The 20,602-nt window shown below is 35.9% G+C and overlaps 1 protein-coding gene across 1 annotated transcript; it reads right to left on the reverse strand.

Moving 5' to 3' along the window:
- Positions 1-1,689: 1,689 nt before the first annotated feature.
- Positions 1,690-20,471, reverse strand: LOC103037182 (V-set and immunoglobulin domain containing 10 like 2). Its single transcript, XM_022675897.2, has 16 exons — positions 20,202-20,471; positions 18,535-18,810; positions 16,515-16,772; positions 15,451-15,711; positions 14,997-15,290; positions 13,469-13,780; positions 11,977-12,258; positions 10,677-10,952; positions 9,205-9,462; positions 7,257-7,517; positions 6,875-7,168; positions 5,405-5,716; positions 5,158-5,280; positions 3,869-3,893; positions 2,570-2,664; positions 1,690-1,992 (listed from the first exon to the last, which is right to left on the reverse strand). The coding sequence occupies exons 1-16, from the start codon at positions 20,410-20,412 to the stop codon at positions 1,922-1,924; spliced, it is 3,609 nt and encodes a 1,202-aa protein (XP_022531618.2). The 5' UTR covers positions 20,413-20,471; the 3' UTR covers positions 1,690-1,921.
- Between the last annotated feature and the right edge of the window lie 131 nt (positions 20,472-20,602).

Below are 20,602 nucleotides of genomic sequence, written 5' to 3' on the forward strand. Positions count from 1 at the left end.
GCAACAGGCAGAAAAGACACATGCAGCACCAGCACTGTTACACTCTTTAATAGTGTAGAGGGTTAAAAGAGGGTTAAGTATTTATGATTTTATGCCATCTGTATATCAACAGAACAAATCTATTACATGATGTATATAGTTTTTTTCATTCTTTTTTCTGCATTGTAGATTAATACTAAAGTCATTCCAACTATGAAGAAAAGCGTGCTGTGGAGAGGTAGAGTTGGTGGTATGCAGTGAATGTCAAGAACTTTGAAAGTATCCTCAAGTGCAGTCACAAAGACCATCAAAAATGTTATGATGAAACTGGCCCTCATCAGGTAAGCCCCAGGAACGGAAGAGCAAGAGTTCCCTGTGTTTCACAGGGTAAGTTTATCAGGGTTACCAGCCACAGAAACCACAAGTGAACAGCTCCCGAGAGTAAATGAACATAACTTTTTTATCTGTCAGTGTAAAAAAACAAGAAAAGTCTAGGCCATTATTTTAACGTTTTTTTATTTATTCAAGTTGCAATTTCAACAGTATATTATTACACCATAAAATTCACAAGAAAATAGTGACATTTATCTTAACCAAAAATTGAAAACAATTGAACTGCTTTCCATTCCTTCTTACATTCCACACACATCAAAAATGAAGGAAAAATGTAAAAACCTTAAAAGGTCTCATTTTATGTTTATTATTTCATTAATTTTGCGGTGGGCTCTAATTTGAATGAATGCAGGTCCTTTTAGCCAGGTTTGGTGCTCCTGTTTCAGGCTGTTTTAGTTCGATGTAGGAGTGGGCGTTGAAGAACAACAGGATTTCGACTATTGCTCATGAATATTCATGACATCCAAATGTCCTTCCGCTGATTGGCTAACAGCACTGTAACACTCTTCCCATAGCTCTGCAGTGGGTGGTCCTGATTCACTCGTTTTCTTTTATTGGCTAATGCAGGCAGTGGGGGTATAGAAGATAATGTACAGCATGCATATACCACTCAGCATGACATACTGTATTACAAAAAGAGAAAAGTACTCAATGCATTCTAGCTGTCACACCTTAGCCTGTGTCTTCTTTTTCTGTTCTTGTGTTTTGTTTACTCTCCCATGTGCTACTAGAGCACATGGCTTTATTGTGTTAGTGTTCTGTCTCTGCCCTAGCCATTAGTGTTGTCACTTTGCGTCTTGTTTGTAACCCCGTCCCCTCATTTACTGGCCCTAGGTGTTCCTCATCCTCTCTGTTTATATATGGCCCATAGTTTGAGTGTTTCCTGGTCGAGTCTTTTTTATCCTTGTGTTCCGCATATGCATGTATTGGTTTTGTATTTTATGTTCCTTAAAATCTCACCTATCCAAGTCTTTTGTTTGTGTTCCCTAGTAATTCTATGTTTAAAAGTCATGTTTTAGAGTTTCTTGTTTTCTTAATATTGTTTTCATTTATCACATTTGTTAAAAAATTGTAAAATATATTTATATATATATATACATATATATGCACTTACGTCCATCCCTCTGATTTGAGACACTAGCGAAATGACACCTTTTAACCTTTTTTCCAATTTCCTCTCACTTTTAGGTGTTTCAATGTTACTGCAATGCCCCAACCATTTTCTTTAAGATTTTAGGACCTTTATGAATATTTTTGTTAAAAATATTGTATAAAAAAGGACATTACTTTTTTAAAACATTCACAAAACAACAAAGCTGGTGACAAGACTTGTGTTATTTAATGGATGAGGTATGAAATACACTCTAAAAATAAATGACTGAATCTAGTTATATTCTTGAGAGAACCAGACCCAAATGCTGCTTTATTCTCTGTGTGTTGTTTTATGTTAGTTCAGATGAAGTAGATGATTGATGTGGTACTTTGGATTCTGGATTGCCAGCTTGAAAGAATGGCCATTTGGGTTGAAGGGATGGTGAGTTTGGCTGATTCAGCTCTTGGTCTGGTTTGTGGGTATTGCAGTGGGTCCTGGAGGTGCCCCAGATGTTCCCGATGATGTTCCTGAGATTGTTGTAGTAGAAATATAAATTAAAAACTCTGGAAAAATATAAGAGACCAACACTTAAAATAATGAGTTTCTTTGATTTTACCAAATTGAAAAACCTCTGGAATATAATCAAGAAGAAGATGGATGATCACAAGCCATCAAACCAAACTGAACTGATTGAATTTTTGCACCAGGAGTGGCAAAAGCAGTGTGTAAGACTGGTGGAGGAGAACATGCCAAGATGCATGAAAACTGTGATTAAAACTTTATGAATATGAACTTGTTTTCTTTGCATTATTTGTGGTCTGAAACCTCTGCATCTTTTTGTTATTTCAGCCATTTCTCATTTTCTGCAAATAAATGCTCTAAATGACAATATTTTTATTTGGAATTTGGGAGAAATGTTGTCTGTAGTTCATAGAATAAAACAGCAATTTTATTTTTACTCAAACATAAACCTATAAATACCAAATCAGATAAACTGATTCAGAAACTGAAGTGGTCTCTTCATTTTTTTAGAGCTATATATGTATATTTAGATGTGCATGCATATCTGAAAAAGGTTAAAATCACAGTGTATGCCACTGGTACCTTGACTTGTCTCTCTTTGGCCAGCATCTCTTTCTGCTGCACCAACAACCTCGTCTTCAGGAAAGTTGATATTTTCTCTGGACTGGCTGTGCTGCCTTAGAACCCACAAACATTTCAGAATACAAAATTATAAACAAATTCCTACATGTGCATCATAGTATATGCATCACTTTACACTATATGCATAAGCTAATTTCCAGCTGGCACATGACTAATCAATGGAAAAATGTAGTTAAAATAATGTCAGTTGTAGTTTCAGTGTTAAAAATGTTAAGATTTGTGAATGGTGGAACAAACTTCCCTCCACTACCAGATCAGGAGAATCTCTCACTATCTTTAATAAACTCCTGAAGACAGAGCTCTTCAAAGAGCACTTACTCTCCTAACACCTCTAACACACTAACTACTTCTAACCCCATTTCCTTCTTCCCCTCCTTCACTTTTCTATCCCCTTACTTCCCTTCGACCTCCTTTAAGCCCTATCTAAACAATGTTTTACCTTTAACTTCTATTACTTTTGTACTTGACTATTGTAAGTCGCTTTGGACAAAAGCGTCTGCCAAATGTAATGTAATGTAATGTAATGTAATGTAATGAATGGACACAAAAAGTGCTAGTGGCTTTTTGAGTGATGATGACTCTATATACAACCACTGTCTTTTTTAGGGGTGGAACAAAATATTGATATTGTGATATATTGCATAGCCTCTGTTTGCAATACATTATTGACCTGTGCCATAATTAATGATTTTATTTTATTGAAACACAGGCTTTCTACACTCGCTAATACTCGCCTCTCAATCTGACTTACAAAAGTTAGTGCTTCATTACTCCACTTGGTGGGACTGACCAAATAAATAGGGTAAATCTGTGAAAGTTCTGTTAAACTTACCAACTGAAATCAAAAAATCTATAATTTCTAATCTAATATTTGCATATTTAGGAGTATTTTATTCTCTTCAGTAACATAGATGACATGAAGTATTGAAGAAAACTCTCTTGTGATATATTAAATTAAAACAAAATCACAGTACTATAATATCATTATCGTGGGCATATTGTGATATATCATGAGATGCCCTGCGAGTCCCACCCCTAGACTGTATTTACTGTAAAATGTAATAATGAAAGAAAACGTCATTTATAATTTATCTATTAAATGTTGAAAGGTAAGACATTGAAAAAACGTCACAATACTAACGGTAATTCATGTGGCTTTAACCTTAAGAAGACGTTGACTTAAAGTTGATCAAAAAAAGTTGAAAATTTAGAAATGTCTTAAATATAGGAAAATTTTACCTGCCAAATACCATGTCATGGAAGCCTGTAGAAAGATTAAAAACATATTATTGTCAGTGGTGTCAAATATTAAAGTACAAATGCTTTGTTACCTTACTTAGAAATGAAAGTAGAAATGTTAGATATATATACTTTAGTGGAGTAATTATTATTTTTCTTATTGCTTTTTATTATTGACTTATTGTTTTTACTCTTTACATTTTCACACATTTATCTGAACTTTCTACTCCTTACATTTTAAAAATAGCCTCACTACTCCTATTTCATTTCAGCTTGCAATAACACCCCTATCTAGATAAATCTCTTCATCCAGATAGAGTAAATCTGATTGTGATTGGATGTAGAGAAGTATAAACATATACCATTCCGACATCCTATTGGATTTATAATGTGATCCATCACACCTGCACACCCCCCACACTCCAGCAAGAACATAGCAGCTGTATGTTCCATGCAAAGACTCTAAGCTTTAACTTTAATATATTTACATTCTACAAAAATACATTCATTTTAATGGGCATATATGCAGCTGCAACAGGGAACAGCCTGGTGCATGCCAAATTGATCAACATTAACATTTTAATATAACATTATAGTCATTATGTCTTTTAGAAAAATGTGCTTTGGGAAGGGGGGTGGTGCCCTTGTGGCTTGGCATACATTTTTGCTGTTAATAAAAATTTTTGTACTTTTATACTTTAAGTAGTTTTGAAAGCAGTACTTTTACACTTTTAGTTAAAGAGTAAAAATCTTGAGTTGATACTTGAACTTCTACAAGTTTAATAGTATCTACACTACCTAGGGGTGTGCCATATCATATCATATGTGATAATATACCCTGAAATACCCTGAAATATGGTGCCATATCACCCATGCCAAATTATCACATCAGAGAACTACTTTTTCGCTGTTTTTAGCAAAAGAAAAATTCACACTATTCTTATTTCCCATTATATATCTACTAGAGACAGATTATAGCGGTCCAGTATCATTCATTTTACTGGTGTTTGCAATATGTATGCAGTAATAAAATGTAACTTTTATTTTGTTGCAGTAGTGTATTCTTGAGATTTTTTTAATTCAGTGTTTTGTCTTATCGCCAAGAGTATCGTTATTGCGAAAATACCATGAAATATTGTGATATTATTTTAGGGCCATATCGCCCACCCCTACTTATACCCGGAGTAATTAATGTCAATACTTTTCACACCTTTGATTATTGTACAATGACTAAATGCCAGAACATATTTAGTTGTGTATGTTTAGTAAGCAGTGTATGAGACACTTACGTGGGATGTTGTTGCGATTCCTTAACACATAAATAAAGATTAACACAGTAACTACTGTCGCCACGAGCATTCCTCCAATAGCTGCTCCAACCACAGCAGGATAGGCATTAAAACGTGGAAGAGCTGGAAGATAGCACAAGTGTTTCTGAATTTTAAACTGGCATTTGTAATGTAATTATAAAGTAATTATCATACATTGTACTTGAGTTTAAAGTTAATTTTTTGTTCTAAAAATGTTCTATTTTACCTGGACTCTTGATCTGTGAAGGATGTCCAGTGGTTCGATGATTAACAGCCGTCACACGAAATGCATATTTTCCAGTAGGTTCCAGGTTGTTGATCTGGTGGCTGCGAGTGCCGGGCTCCAGATTTTCTGCCACTTTCTGCCAGGAAGAAACAATTTCACTCTTTCCTACAGAACCAGGCAGCTTCTGCTGCTCGATGAAGAACTCGGTGAGGTCCCCGACTGTCTGCAGGAGCCAATCCACAGTGACATCTGTGCGCTGCTGGCTGTTATACATGATCTTAGTGATGGTGATGTTTGGAGGCATTGGATACCCTGAATCAAGTGAAAATCAAGTTTTTAAGTGGTAATAACTATATTTTATATTTTGCTAACAACTCTACCTCTCCACAACTTTACAACTGATGCTCTCATGCTCTCAAACACATTAAGATGCAAGAAATTAAAGTAATTAACTCTTGATAAGACACAGCTGATAACTGAAAGCTGATAACTGAAAGCCTGAATTCCAGGTTAATACTCTATAAAGCTGACTGAGAAAATGTCAAGCAAGTTGCATTTTAAGCAAGAAGGGCTACTTTGAAGAATCTAAAATATAAAACATATTCTGTTTTTTTATAACATTTTGGGTTTAGTGTTAATGTGCAATGCAGAAATAAAAAAAAAGAGAAAAAAACACCAACTATAGGTGTATCCAAACTTTTGACTGTTACTGTACATGTGTACCATCTTTCTCTTCTTACATATTTTCAAAATATAATTTATTATATTCAAATAAATATATATATTTTTTTATAACTATATTTATTTTATTTATTGCAAATAAATATATTTAATTACATTTGAAAATTATTAAAAAAAAAAAACAATTTAAGATGTATGTATGTATGTAATTATTTTTTTTTAAATATCATTTTTTTGGCCCACCAAATTGGGGAGAAAAAAATTCACTCACTTATTAAGATTTCACCCATCAATAGCAATGTCCCCAACACCATGAGGGTTAAGAAAGACCAGAGCATGCCTCCTCTGATCCAAAGTCAGACTCTGTCTCTTTTTGAACTGCCACTGAGGTAGCATCACTGGGCAGCCAGCATGCCCAGCTCTGATACATCAGCCAACAGTGCTGAACAACATCACACTCTGGTAGAGTGCTCTCTCAGACTCAGGCTGCTGATGGTAAGCAGAATGCTCCAATATTCAAACCAGTGATCCTCAGATCATAGTGGCAGAGCCTTAATCCACTGGACCAATCAGTGACCCTTTTTCTGCTTTAATTATCTATCAGTTCACAGTATAAAACAGTGATGAAGCTTCCCCCATAAATCCCACCTTCCCTCCCACCACCCAATTCCCTTACCCTTAGTGGTGAACTATATTAACTATATTTTACTTAAACAGACACTGACCTAAGCAGATAGACACTGACATACAGATGATATTTGCCAAGTAATAAATTTGCAGCAAACTTACTCATCACCATCAAAAGAATGGGGATCTCTGCTCCTCCGACAGCATTGGCAGCAGAACACCAGTACTGTCCACTGTCTATCCTGCTGTCTGTTTCTCGCACCGTCAGGTTAAACCAGGCCGCAGCTTGCTGAAGGATGTATTTATTGGGTGTATCCCCAACATTCTGCTTTAAGTTATTGTACCAGGTGACGTCAGTAGCTGCTGGATAGTTCTTGCTCAGAATGCAGGTGAGCTGGACATCATTACCCTCATAGACAGAGACCACACTGCGCTGCGTCATCAAGACTGGAGCCTCTGGAAGAGAGAGACAAATGGAAAAACTGTAAAATATCTCTTTAACTCAAAAAATGGTGGAATAAGACATTAATTAAACAGTTCTTACCCAGTTTTAAAACACACTGCTTGCTTTCTTTAATTAGTGGATGTTTGGCATGGCACACAAACGCTTTGCCACTGTTCGTGGCACCAGAGCGCAGGATCAGGATGTTGGAGTTCTCCTCAGATGTGCCCTGCATGTCTTCTGAACCTGAGGCCCACCAGAGCAGAGCCAGAGGAAACCCACCCTCCCAGGAGCAGGAGAGCATCAGGTACTCATTATTACGAGTCACATATACTGAACACTTGGGTTCTCCATAGGGCAGCCCTTGAAACAAGAGTATTTGCATGCATTTTTAGGGTTTTTACAGCATTTGACAGTTTGTAATTACTTTATCTTCCATTATAAATTAGGGGCATTTCAGTGGTGTTTCTTAAGTTGGTATTATCATTATCTCAATGAATTAATTTACAACAGAGGTAAAATATATGCAAAGGAATAGACAGATAACAAACGTTTGGACACAGCTTCTCATTCAGTTAGTTTATTTTTTATTTTTGAAATTAATACTAAAGCCATTCAGACTAAAGGAACACATTAGGGATCGTAGTAACATAAAAGTGTTAAACAAACCAAAATACTCTGTGAAACATTTAGGTTCTCTTCTCTAGGAAGATGTTAACTTGTGGTTTCTGAGGCTGGTAACTCTGATAAACTTATCCTGTACAACAGAGGAAATTCATGACCCTAACATTTTTAATGGTCTTTTTTATGACTGCACTTGAGAATACTTTCAAAGTTCTTAAAATGTTTTAGTTTGATTTTTTTTTTCTTTATTTAGTTGAGTCGTTCTTGCTTCTCATTATATGGATTAGAACATTACTCAAATATTCACTATTCACTGTATACCTGTAACTTTACCTCTTCACTACTTTACAACTGATGCTCTCAAACACATTAAGAGACAAGAAATTATTTAACTCTTGAGAAAGTAATTAACTCTTGGTGAGTTCAGCACAGCTGTTAACTGAAAGCCTGAATTCCAGCTGACTTCAGCCAAGATGTGTAAAGATGTCATTTAAGCAAGAAGTGCTACTTTGAAGAATCTAAAATATTAAACAGATTCTGTTTTTTGTTACTAAATCATTTTATATGTTTTTCTTCATGATTTGAATAACGTTAGTATTAATCTGCAAAGCAGACCATTTTATAATAATGAACAACCACTAAATTTAAGGTGTGTCCAAACTTTTGACTAACTTTTTACTGACATACTGCATACCATTGCTGTCATGCAGAAACTTTGCATCTCCAAAATGACAATTTACAGAGAAGAAAAACACCTTCTTAGCTTCCAATGGAATTTTCACAGTGGTTCATTCACCTTTTAATCATTTTTTTTTTTTTTTTTATAATATAAAGAACAACTGCCAGATTTACATTACAGGTCCTTGCATATTGTGATAAAGTTCATTCTTTTCCATAATGAAATGATTAAAATTTATGTTTTTTTATGTAATTTAATGTATTTTAGATTCATTGAACACCAACTAAAATATTTCAGATCTTTTATTGTTTTAATATTGATGATTTTGGCATACAGCTCATGAAAAAATTAGCATATCATGAAAAGGATCTCTTTAACGAGCTATTAACCTAATCATCTGAATCAACCAATTAACTCTGAACATAATTATTTGAAGGTTAACACTGGTCAGATGAAATATGCTAATTTTTTGAGATAGGGATTTTTGTTTTTTCTTTACTTTTTTTGCCAAAATCATCAATATTAAAACAATAAAAGGCTTGAACTACTTCAGTTGTGTGTAATGAATCTAAAATATATGAAAGTCTAATGTTTATCAGTACATTACAGAAAATAATGAACTTTATCACAATATGCAAATTTTTTGAGAAAGACCTGTATATCAAAAACTGAAAAACTAAGCAATGGGGATGCATGTTTTTTACAGGACAGCAACTATAGGTTTTTGGGTCTGGTTCTCATACTCACATGTCTTGGTGCTGCAGCTCTGAGGAGTATTTAATGCAGCATGTGACCCGAGGCAGGAGAACACAGAGTTGTTAACAGTGTCGGGGCCTCGCTGGATAACAGTGACGTTACCGGTTCCCTCCCTGATTTCTCCATTCACATTTGGGCTCCATTTAAGTGTAGCTGCAGGGAAACCTCCCTTCCAGGAACAGTAGAGAGCCAGGTCAGTATAGTTGTTTGCTGGGGAGATGGAACAAGTGGGAGCACCATCTGGTGGATCTGGGAACATATATGAGACATCTATATTAATGACTCTATCTATTAGGAGGACTCAATTTATTATCCATTAACTCTCTTTACTTAATACACACATCTAAAATATACATTTTGATTTTATTTGTAAGTATATTACAATTCCAAATCAGAAAAAGATGGGACATCATGAATGAAAAGCAAATGAAATGACAAATTAGTGTGTTCTTCATTTAATTTTACTTTTATTTCACTGCAGGCAGTATAAACTCAAGATATTTCATGTTTTATTTGCTCAACCTCATTTCATTTATTAATACTTAAAACATCCATTTCTGCATTTCAGGCCTGCAACTCAACCCTAAAAAAGCTGTAACACAGGACAGTTAGGGCTATTAATGAGGTAAACATACTAATGATGATATTTTCTATATTTTGTAACAAATGTGTGTAAAAATTATTATTATTTCTGCATATTTCTCCCTCTACAGTGAGTAATATCAATGAATTTCAGTGTGTAAAGGGCGAGGGCACAAGCTTACCTGAGCCCTTGTTGATTAAGACAGGGTTCATTTTGACCGGAGATACTGATTTAGTTTTAATTTTAGTCGCATAAAAGAGGCGTTTGTGGCCAATATAACCTAAAAACATTAGCTAATGATGATGGATCACACAGATTGCTTTTAGACATTAAACAATGATAAAACTAAACCAGATACATATAAAATATAGCTACATTACCTGCATAAGCTGCCTTTAGAAAGTTGTAATAAAAGTTGTCAAGTATTCATTTTATGTAGTTCTCAACCAATCAATCAATCAAACATTTTCAATTTTATCTTCTTCCTTCTACATTATTTTTTTTATTTTTTAATGTTATTTTTTTATCTTTGTTGTTTTTTTAATCCTGTTTGAATGTTTTATTCTTATTTTTATTCTCATTCTTATTTTATTTTTATTTCCAATTCATTGTTGCTCTTTTACATGTTTTAAATTTGACTTTTTTTTGGTATTTTCTAATTTGTAAAGCACTTTGAATGACCGTTGTGTATGAAAGGTGCTACATAAATAAACTTGCCTTGCCTTTCCATTGTTATTTTATTTCAAACATGAAATTACCCACTAATTAAAGCTGAGATGTAAAAAAGAAAATGTGAAAAAGATCTGTACCAAGACAGAATTTGGAGAAAATTGTTAAACGCACAAATACACTCACAGCAGTGGTGTATCAGAGTACTCACAGTAGACACTGAGGGTGATGGTTTTCTTGGAGCGAGTGTTGAGGTATGTGTTTTGGGCCAGACAGGCGTAGTACCCTGCATTCGTACGCAGAACCTTGCTGATGCTGAGCTGTGGTCCACTGTAGATCTCTGTGTAGTTGTAGAACCAAACATATTGGCTGGGAGGGTTAGAAGAGGCTTGACAGGTGAAGGAAACACTTCCTTTCTCCAGGGCTGAGTACCCTTCATCTGTTACTGAGTAAGCTGTGGCATCAATCTGAGGCTGCTCTGGTCCAACTAAAAGAGACGGCCAACAATTATATACGGTACCTTATAAATATGTAGAGCTAATCTTTTTTGTTAGCTCTATTATTATTATTTTTATTATTATGCTTTTTGTATTACAATACATAGTACACTCATATACACTGACAAGCCAAAATCAGATCAGAAACTAGGATTGTGTCCCATCTACAGACGGGCTTTTAACTGCACATTGCACAGCTTGATTAAGGGCCTGTCTCTTTAAAGTGTGTCTTTGCTATCGTAACAATGAGAAAAATACACCTTGCATGGCTCAAAATGTTAAAAAAGCATGTACTAATTCTCTTAATTATCAATATTATCATGAGTGTGTTTTGAGCAGACACACTCATGATAATATTGATAATTAAGAGAATTAGTATATGCTTTTTTAAGCATACCATTCCCTTTAAGAGACAGGTGTGCTCTAACTTTGGCGAATTAATATTTTAATGGCGCAGCACTTCTGCACTTTTTAGCTGAGGAAACTGACCTACTCGTTCACGTGTCATTTACCGAACAGCAATTAGTTATTTTATTTTGTGTTCTGTTTATCATAGATGTAAAAGTTGGGTTTGTGCACTGCTGCTTGTCCCTCTGTGTGTGTATCGAGTGGGGCTGTACCTGCACTGAGTGCACGCCTGCATTGCCAAGATAGCAAGGAACATCTGATTGTTGACGACTGTGTAGGTTGTAATCAGTCAGTGGAGCACCTGTGTTTTCCATTGCCAAGATAGCAATACACCAGGAACTTACCTGAACACACCTTACTTCCAGACAGCCACGCCTCTCGGCATAGATACATTTATAAGCGTTGTTGCTACTTAAACAATGCAGGCGGGAAGGAGTAAAAATAGGCTGTTGCTGGGGTGTAAGATAGCAATGAGCATTACGACTAGGGCACTTCATGGTCAAATTTTATACTGAGATCCTATAATATTTGGCTTGTCAGTGTATAATAACAGAAATGAGAAATATAAGAAAGGATAAATATATTGCTGCTAGTTTCCACACTCACATATAACACCAAGCCAGATACGATCACTGCGCTGCTGGCTGACCTCATTCCTGGCCAGGCACCTGTACCAGCCAGTCTGATTGCGTGTAACAGAGTTGATATTGATCATACTGCTGCTGAACTCATCCAGTGTGCTGATCAGCCCACTGCGGCTCTCCTGCTCCCATGTGAAGGTAATGGGATCTGTACCAGTGTCAAGATTGCAGAGCATCCACACTGATGTGCCTTCAACTGGTGAGGGATCACTCAGCACAACGTAGGGTTTGGAGACTGGCAAGGCCACTGTTAATAGGTAAAGTATACAGTAATAGTTTAGAAAATAACGCTCAAACATTGACTTGTAATATTGTGTGATAATATCGCCACACATTTTGAATATCGTGCATGATATTTTACCCTTAAAAAATGGTGCCATATCACCCATCCCTAATTATGACATCAGGGTACTACTTTTTTATTTTTTCTACCGCTTTTAGCAAAAGAAAAATTCACAATATTCTCATTTCCCATTATATATTTACTAGAGACAGATTATATCTGTCCAGTATCATTTATTCTGTTACAAATCTGCTAAAATTATTATTTTTTAATATCTCAGTTAGCCAAACCATATTGCATGCAATAATAAAATTCGAAATAATTTTTCTAATTCTGTGTTTTGTCATATCGCCAAAAGTATCGTTATCGTGAAAACACCATTAAATATCGTGATATTATTTTAGAGCCATATCGCCCACCCCTACATGTAAGTAAAATTGTAAAAGTACTGGTTTCAGAACTACTTAGTACTGAAAAAAATGATCAGTAAAATTTATTAAAAAAAAACCTTTGCAACTTTCTGCATTTTTAAGTAAATTTAATTTCAGATACATTTAAGTAACTTCAACTTCAAGTTTTCAAGACTTAAACTTTAGTCAATCCTTTCTTTTAGTAAACTTTACTTAACTTATTAGTAAAAAGAATGTAATACATGCCATCCATGTGTTGAGACAGTGTAATATGTTTGTTTTAACTAAAAATATTTAAATTTCAGGAATTATAATATATTAATATATATTATAATTAGGTCATATTGTATGCAGAAATTAAGTAAAGGTTACTAAAAGAAAGGATTGATTCAGAAAAAATAAATTAAATAAAGTTTACTAAAAGAAAGGATTGACTAAATTTTAGTAAAAAAAGCTAATGCAGAAAATTGCAAAACTTTTGTTAAGTACATTTTTTAAGTAAATCATTTTTTAAGTGTATAGTGCACTAAAAATGCTGACATTTATAGTATTCACAAATAACAGTACTTAGATAGTAATAAACATTGTTATATAGTTAAGTAATCTCTCAACAAATTATTAATTAACACTTCTTAAGACAACATTAAACATTACAACACATTAAACAATGTATCCTTCTTGTAAAGTGTTTCCACCAATACCGATACTATGTGTAAGTGGCAGAATCGGTACTGATACAGATAAATAGTCATGTCAGTGCTTACCTGGGTTCTTAATGTCTGAGGGATTTCCAGTAGTGCGGCGATTAACAGCTGTTACACGGAAAGCATAGGTTCCAGCAGGATCCAGATTGTTGATCTGGTAGCTGCGAGTGCTGGGCCCGAGATCTACAGCCACTTTCTGCCAGGGGGGCACAATATCACTTCTTTCTAGAGGACCTGGGAGCTTCTGACTCTCAATGATGAAGCCAGTGAAGACACTGTCCGGCCAGATCGTCCATTCCATGTTAATGTCTGTGCGCTGACGGCTGCTGTATATGATCTTACTGATGGTCACATTTGGAGGCATTGGGGACCCTGAATCAAAAATACATTAAAATTCCATTGTGATTAAACATGCGCCATATTATATCGTACACATTAATATCGCCATAACTATAAAAAACTGACATAGTGATAATAGTAATAGTCTGTCTTAAAAGTGGTTTACTCCCAGCTAAAAATAATTTATTAGTTTCTGAATGTTACATCTTTTGGATTTTACATTGTTCAATCTGTCAGGTTTTCTTGGTGTTCTTAAAACTAAATGTTTTAGTTTCTATTTTTTTTTTATAATTTTAACACTATAACATTATTTTAACATTTCCATAATGTTTTGTCTAAACCTGTAGTTACACAACAAGACATTCGGTCTGATTTTAACCTATTATTTCTAGTTGTGGTGCATGTTGCGCTTTGGCTAGTTAATCTGTGGACTAACTGTGGTCTACTGTGGTCATGTAGTGTATTGTGGGCTGATACTAGCGCTGGGCGGTATGACTAAAAATGTTTATCACGGTATGTTTTCAAGATTCTGACAGTTTCACCATATATCACGGTATTTTTATTATTTAATTTTTATTTACATTTTTTTTTTGAATAGGCTAGGCTTTAATATAGGTTTTTGACATACTGTACTGTTTGGAGTACATATAATATAAAATACTAAGGCTTTAAATTACTGTTGGTTAAACTTTGTCCCACAAAATTACACAACATAAGAAGAAATTAAGATATTCAACGTTAGCCAAGTTTGTGTTTGTTTTGCTGTTTACTGTAAAGCTTCATCAGATTTTTTTTGTAATTGTTTATGTTTGCAGTTCACTAAATATCCTTCACTTTAGTATTGTGGTACATTTTGTATAAAAAGGTTTACATTTATTTAGTATATTCTTGATATTTATTCCAGTGTTTTAAGTAAGAATATTGTTATTGCAAAAAATGCGAAAATATTGTGAATACTGGAATACTGTGAATAATGGAAATATTGTGATACTATTCTAAGGCCATGTTGCTCACCCCTAACTGTGATCATCATAAGTAGGTAGAATCTTTTGTAGGTTAGGAAAAGCATCATAGAGTCTTCTTTAATTCCTTAGTCTATTTCGTTTTTAAATTATATAGTCAAGAAAAGAGACAAATCATTAGCGCACAACCTCTAGGTGTATCAGGGGTATCAGTAGACAATAGTAAAACAGTGTGAATATCCAGGTGTTTATTGTCTGCATTGTAGGTTATTCAGTATTGAACTCACGTATCACCAGCAGCAGTACAGGCATCTCTGTTCTTCCTACAGCATTGGTAGCAGAACACCAGTAGTTTCCACTGTCTGCAATAATGTCTGTGTCCCGCACGGTCAGGTTGGACCAGGCCGCAGCTCTCTGAACGATGTATTTTTTCGAAGCATCCCCCACATTCTGCCTTATCTTGTTGTACCAGGTGATCTCTGTAGCTGGGGGGTAAGTTTTACTCAGACCACAGGTGAGCTGGGCTTCGTTACCATCAAATACTGAAACCACACTGCTCTCAGTTATCAACACTGGAGGCTCTGAAAGAGAGATACACATAGAAAGACGTTATAAAAGTGAAAGAACATTGAAGAACATCATAAAAATAGAGAAATGTATGTAGAATACACACATACAGTATTGATCACAGTGTTTTTCCAGTAAAGTGCAGCCCTAATGTTCTAAAATTAATAAACTTACCCAGTTTTAACACACACTTCTTGCTTTCTTTATTTAGAGGATGTTTGGCATGACAAACAAAGGATTTGCCACTGTAGGTGGCGCTGGATCGCAGGAGCAGGGTATTAGAGTTCTCCTCAGATGGTCCCTGCACATCACCTGAGCTGGAAACCCACCACAGCAGAGCCTTTGGGAACCCACCTTCCCAGGAGCAGAACAGCATCAGGTACTCACTGTTGCTGCTGGCATTTGCAGAACACTGGGGTTCTCCATAGGGAAGCCCTGTAGAACAATAAGGAATCTGAGCAGAAATTGATCGTACACAACAATCAAATTTTGGTCATTTTAAAAGATAGTCTTCAGATCTGGGGTCTGCACCCTTTTTTATACTAGCCCCATTGTGCATCTGGTTTGAGACACTTGCTTTAGATAATTTAGATGGTTTCCCAGACAGGGATTAAGCAAAATCATAGAACATACTTTCCTTTTAATAGGAAATCTCCACTCATAATGCTGTGGCTTAATTCCTGTTCAGGAAACCGACCCAAAAAATCTAAGTTTGATCAGCAGGATATTAAACCATTTAGATGCAATGACTGTTCTAAACTTTTACATCACCCAGCATGGCTTATACCAGGTATTAAATACCTTAAACTCATTCTAGACTTGTCTATTGTTTCACTATAGGCTACTCATGTTCATACATGTTTATACATGTGTAGCTTAAGGTTGGGAAAATATACTCTTATTACGATATATTGCATTGATATGTGACAAAAAATATGTATATTTTCATTGAAATATAGGCTTTCTAAATTTCCTCAGACTCTCAGCCCCAATTTCACTTACTAAGGTTACTGCTTCATTACCTCCATGTGGTGGAACTATAATCGAATGATTAGGGTAAACCTGCGGAAAATCTGTGAATCTGACACCACTAAATCTATAATTTCTGGTATTTGCTTATTTAGGAGTATTTTATCCTCTTCAGTAATACAGTCCTCTGATTCCAATTTCTAGTGTAGATACACTGTTTTTGCCGTATTTGTGTATAAATTCTGTAGATTTTTTACCCATATACTCACATGTCCTGGTGCTACAGTTCTGACCAGTGTTCAGTGCAGCATGTGACCCGTAGCAGGTGAATATGGTATTGTTGATCGTGTCAGAACCTGCCTGGATCTGAGTGAAGTTACTGAGACCCTGTGAGATTGCTCCATTCACATTCGGAGTCCACTTAAGTGTAGCTGCAGGGTAGCCTCCCCCCCAGGAGCAGAAGAGGGCCAGGTCAGTGTAGTTGTTTGCTGGGAAGATGGTACAAGACGGAGTGCCATCTGGTGGATCTGTGTGGAGAAAACATAAGATCCTGTACCAGATTGTCTAAGCAGCTGAAGAATTTCTGAATTTAGGCCCATCAGGACTGTGAGCGTCTGGTTTCACTAATTGCAATTCTTACACATACAGCTCTGGAAAAAAAAGAGACCATTTAAAAATGCTGAGTTTCTTTGATTTTACCTCTGGAATATAATCAAGATGATCACAACCATCAATCCAAGATGAACCACTTTACTTAGATATATATATTAGTTTACTGGAATTTAGAGTTGCCAAGACAATTCTGTAAAAGCCACAACATGACAGTAATTTGCAGTAAATATTAATTACCAGCTTACATTGTAAAAAAAAAACGTGTCATTTTTGTAAAATGAATTACAGTAACTTAGCATACTCCAAAAGTGTTTTATTTACTGTAAAATTACTTAATACAGTAACTAAAAGTGTAACTTTTACAGTAACACAATTTACAGTAGATTACTGGCAATTTGTTTTGTAAACCCAAATTACAGTAAAATTCTGTTAACATATTTAACATATATAAAATTTACAGTAAATAGTACTGGAGCTTTAAGTCTAATGTATCTGGCTAACAACTAGTGGAAGCTCCTACCCCACAAATTAGCACCGGGCCTATGAGGCTAATGTAGCAAACCTAGCTAACAACTAGTGGAAGCTCATACCCCACAAATTAACACTGTGGCTAGAATGCTAATTTAGCTAACCTAGCTAAAAAATTAGTGGAAGCTCATACCCCACAAATTAGCACTGGGCTAATGTAGCTAACATAGCTAACAACTATGAGGCTAATGTAGCTATCTAAGCTAACAACTAGTGGAAGCACATAGCACACAATTAGCACTGGGTCTATGAGGCTAATGTAGCTAGCTAAGCTAACAACTAGTGGAAGCACATACCCCACAAATTAGCACTGGGGCTAATGTAGCTAACATAGCTAACAACTAGTGGAAGCGCATACCCCACAAATTAACACTGGAATTGTGAGTGTAACATAGCTAGCTAACAACTAGTAAAAGCTTGTAGGTTACTTACATTGGGTCTATGAGGCTAATATAGCTAAAAATTAGTGGAAGCGTTTCCTGAAACTGGAGCCTCCTGTACTGAAGCAAAACTCAATCTTCTCCAGTCTTTCCACGCTTTACATGCAAGACTTTACACAGGCTGCTAATCAATTGTTGTAAAAATGCTGTTCATTTCTTTTTTTTTTTTGTATACCATCCAAAAATACAATTACAAATTGTAAAAAACAGAATAATCTTTTTTTTTTTTTTTTTTACAGAATATTACCTTAAGAAATGCTGTAAAAACTAAAAACTAAGTATAGTGTACTATAGTGAACTACAGACCCTTAACTTGTTAAGTTTATAATATCTTGTGCAGTACCACAAGGTTCTATTGTAGGACCTATTAAACAATGTTAAAAATTATAGTATGTAGTTATTATAATAAAGAACTTAAATCTACAAATTTGTGTTGAAAACTTAATAGACTTCATTCCTGGATATTGGATGGAGCAAAATTGTTTTTGACGTAACATTTGTGAAAGAGAAATCTGAACTGGTATGGTTATATAAGCTATAAAAATAATACAGTGTTTCTTACATTTACTCTGACTTTTATTTACACTTCACACTTGTTGTTGTAATGTAATTTCAGTTTTTGTGATTTTGATTATTTATTAAAAAAAGAAACAAGGATATAACAAGGGTAGCCAATCACTATTGAAAGACGGATGTGAGAAATACTCACAGTAGACGGTGAGGGTGATGGTTCTCTTGGACTGTGTGTTGATTAAAGTGTTCTGGGCCAGACAGGTGTAGTATCCTGCTTGCCCTCGCAGGATGTTGGTGATGTTGAGCTGTGGTCCAGTGTAGAACTCTATATTGTTGTATAACCATGAGTACTGGCTGGCAGGGTTCGAGGAGGCTTGACATCTGAAGGAAACATTTCCTTTCTCCAGGGCTGAGGATCCTCGCTCGGTTACAGAGTAGGCTGTTACATCAACCTGAGGCAAATCTGGACCATCTAAACAGTGTCCAACAACACATAGTACAGAGAGTCAAAAACTGTATGTTATTGCTTCAGGAGGCAAATAGAACCTAAACACTTTGGCCACCAAAATCACCAAACCTCAATCTTAATTCTCAATTCCACAAACTTTAGCTAAAAAGGTGCATCCAGTTAGTGGAACAGTGGTCTAAGGGCCTCAGTGCATATGACGTTTATTTGACTTTGACAACCAATGTGACATAATTCTGGAAATAACAAGTGACTACAGACATTGTGCAGGGGTTTCGTTCACATGCAAGCTGGTTTACCTCAGTTTATGAAAACACTACATTACAACACCTGTAATTGGTCGTTAAAAAATTGGTGTGCAGTTGAGGAGCATGCATATGAAGCAAATGACAAAATGCCTCAGGAAAAATACAGCCACAACAGGATGTATCACAACAAAATATGTGCGAACATTCCCACTATCAGCTCTATAAGCTATAAGTCAGATCGGTCTGGAGCAGGAGCAAGAAAGTAAATACAAGAAGAAGATGCTTGGACATACACTCAGGTAAATATCTTGGCGACAGGAAATACAGGTGTGCCCTGACAACAGTCAACAGTCAGCCGCCCAATCAAATCTTAGCCATGCAGGAGTGACATGCACATTGCGCATGCTCAGCGCATATAAACTTCCACTCATTGCACACACATATGGACACAAATCCAGCTTTTACATCTACAATAAAAAAAAGAATAAAGAATAAAATAACAGTATTCTCCACTGAGACAAGCAAAATGCCATGCTGTTAAGATATGAACGTGGTGAAGTCAGAGCCCACCTGGCACTTAAAGGGAATGACAACTGGTACATTTTGTCAATGGCTTATTTTTTGCACCCTCTTGATACCAAAGATACACCGACACGGCCTAAATAAAGCTGCGTGATTCTCAATTGACCGTTGTGCTATAGATCGTATGTTAGCTAGTTCGTCTTTAATGTTAGCTAGCTCTCTGCTAACTTTATTTCTTTCCTTGGTAGCGTAGCTAGCTCGCCGCTAAAGTTGTCTAGCTCACCGCTAATGTTGGCTAGCTCTCCGCTTACTTTATTTCCCCCTCTGTAACATAGATAGCTCGCCGCTAATGTAAGTATGCTAGCTAGCTTGCCGCTAATGTTAGCTAGCTCTCCACTGACAATAGTTCTCTCCCTGGATTAGATGTTCACATTGGGCCACTGTGTTTTCCCACTGGCATTAAATGCACCGTCTGAAAATGTTATACCTACAGCAAATTTCCTGCAAATTTAAGACAATTTGAGATCTTAATTACCAGGATTTTAAGATATTAAGGACCCGTGGGAACCAGGGGGAGGAGAAGGTTTAGAAGTTTTAGTCTTCTGAGCTTTAACAATTCCCACTTACATAAGACATCTAACCAGTCACTGCGGTCACTACGCTCCTGGTTGACCTCGTTCTTGGCCAGACACCTGTACCAGCCTGTGTTGTTGCGGTTGATGATGATGTTGATCAGGCTTTGGTTGGTTTCAGCGAGTGTGGTGACCAGTCCACTCCGGCTCTCCTGCTCCCATTTGTAGGTAATGGGCTCTGTACCATTTTTCAGACCACAGCGCATCCAATATGGCAAGCCCTCCACTGCTGAGGAGTTACTCCATAGAACGTATGGTTTTGTCACAGGAACTGTAGGGCACAATATAGCATTAATTAACATAATTGACAGCATGATACATGATAATAAGGATAAAGGATATTGTTCTGATAATCACTAACCTAGAACCCGCAGACGCACATAGTAGTAGTAGAGT

This window comes from Astyanax mexicanus, chromosome 17 (assembly GCF_023375975.1).
Source record: "Astyanax mexicanus isolate ESR-SI-001 chromosome 17, AstMex3_surface, whole genome shotgun sequence".
NCBI lineage: Eukaryota > Metazoa > Chordata > Actinopteri > Characiformes > Acestrorhamphidae > Astyanax > Astyanax mexicanus.

Bases quoted from the DNA above. Each gene is read 5' to 3' on its own strand.
- LOC103037182 (XM_022675897.2), bottom strand. From the start codon at position 20,412: ATGCGCTGTGGTCTGAAAAATGGTACAGAGCCCATTACCTACAAATGG. The intron at 13,781-14,996 runs GTGAGTTCAATA...TTTTTGATTCAG, and splicing joins TGTACTGCTGCTGGTGATAC to GGTCCCCAATGCCTCCAAAT. The intron at 1,993-2,569 runs GTACCAGTGGCA...CAACAATCTCAG, and splicing joins CCAAAGAGAGACAAGTCAAG to GAACATCATCGGGAACATCT.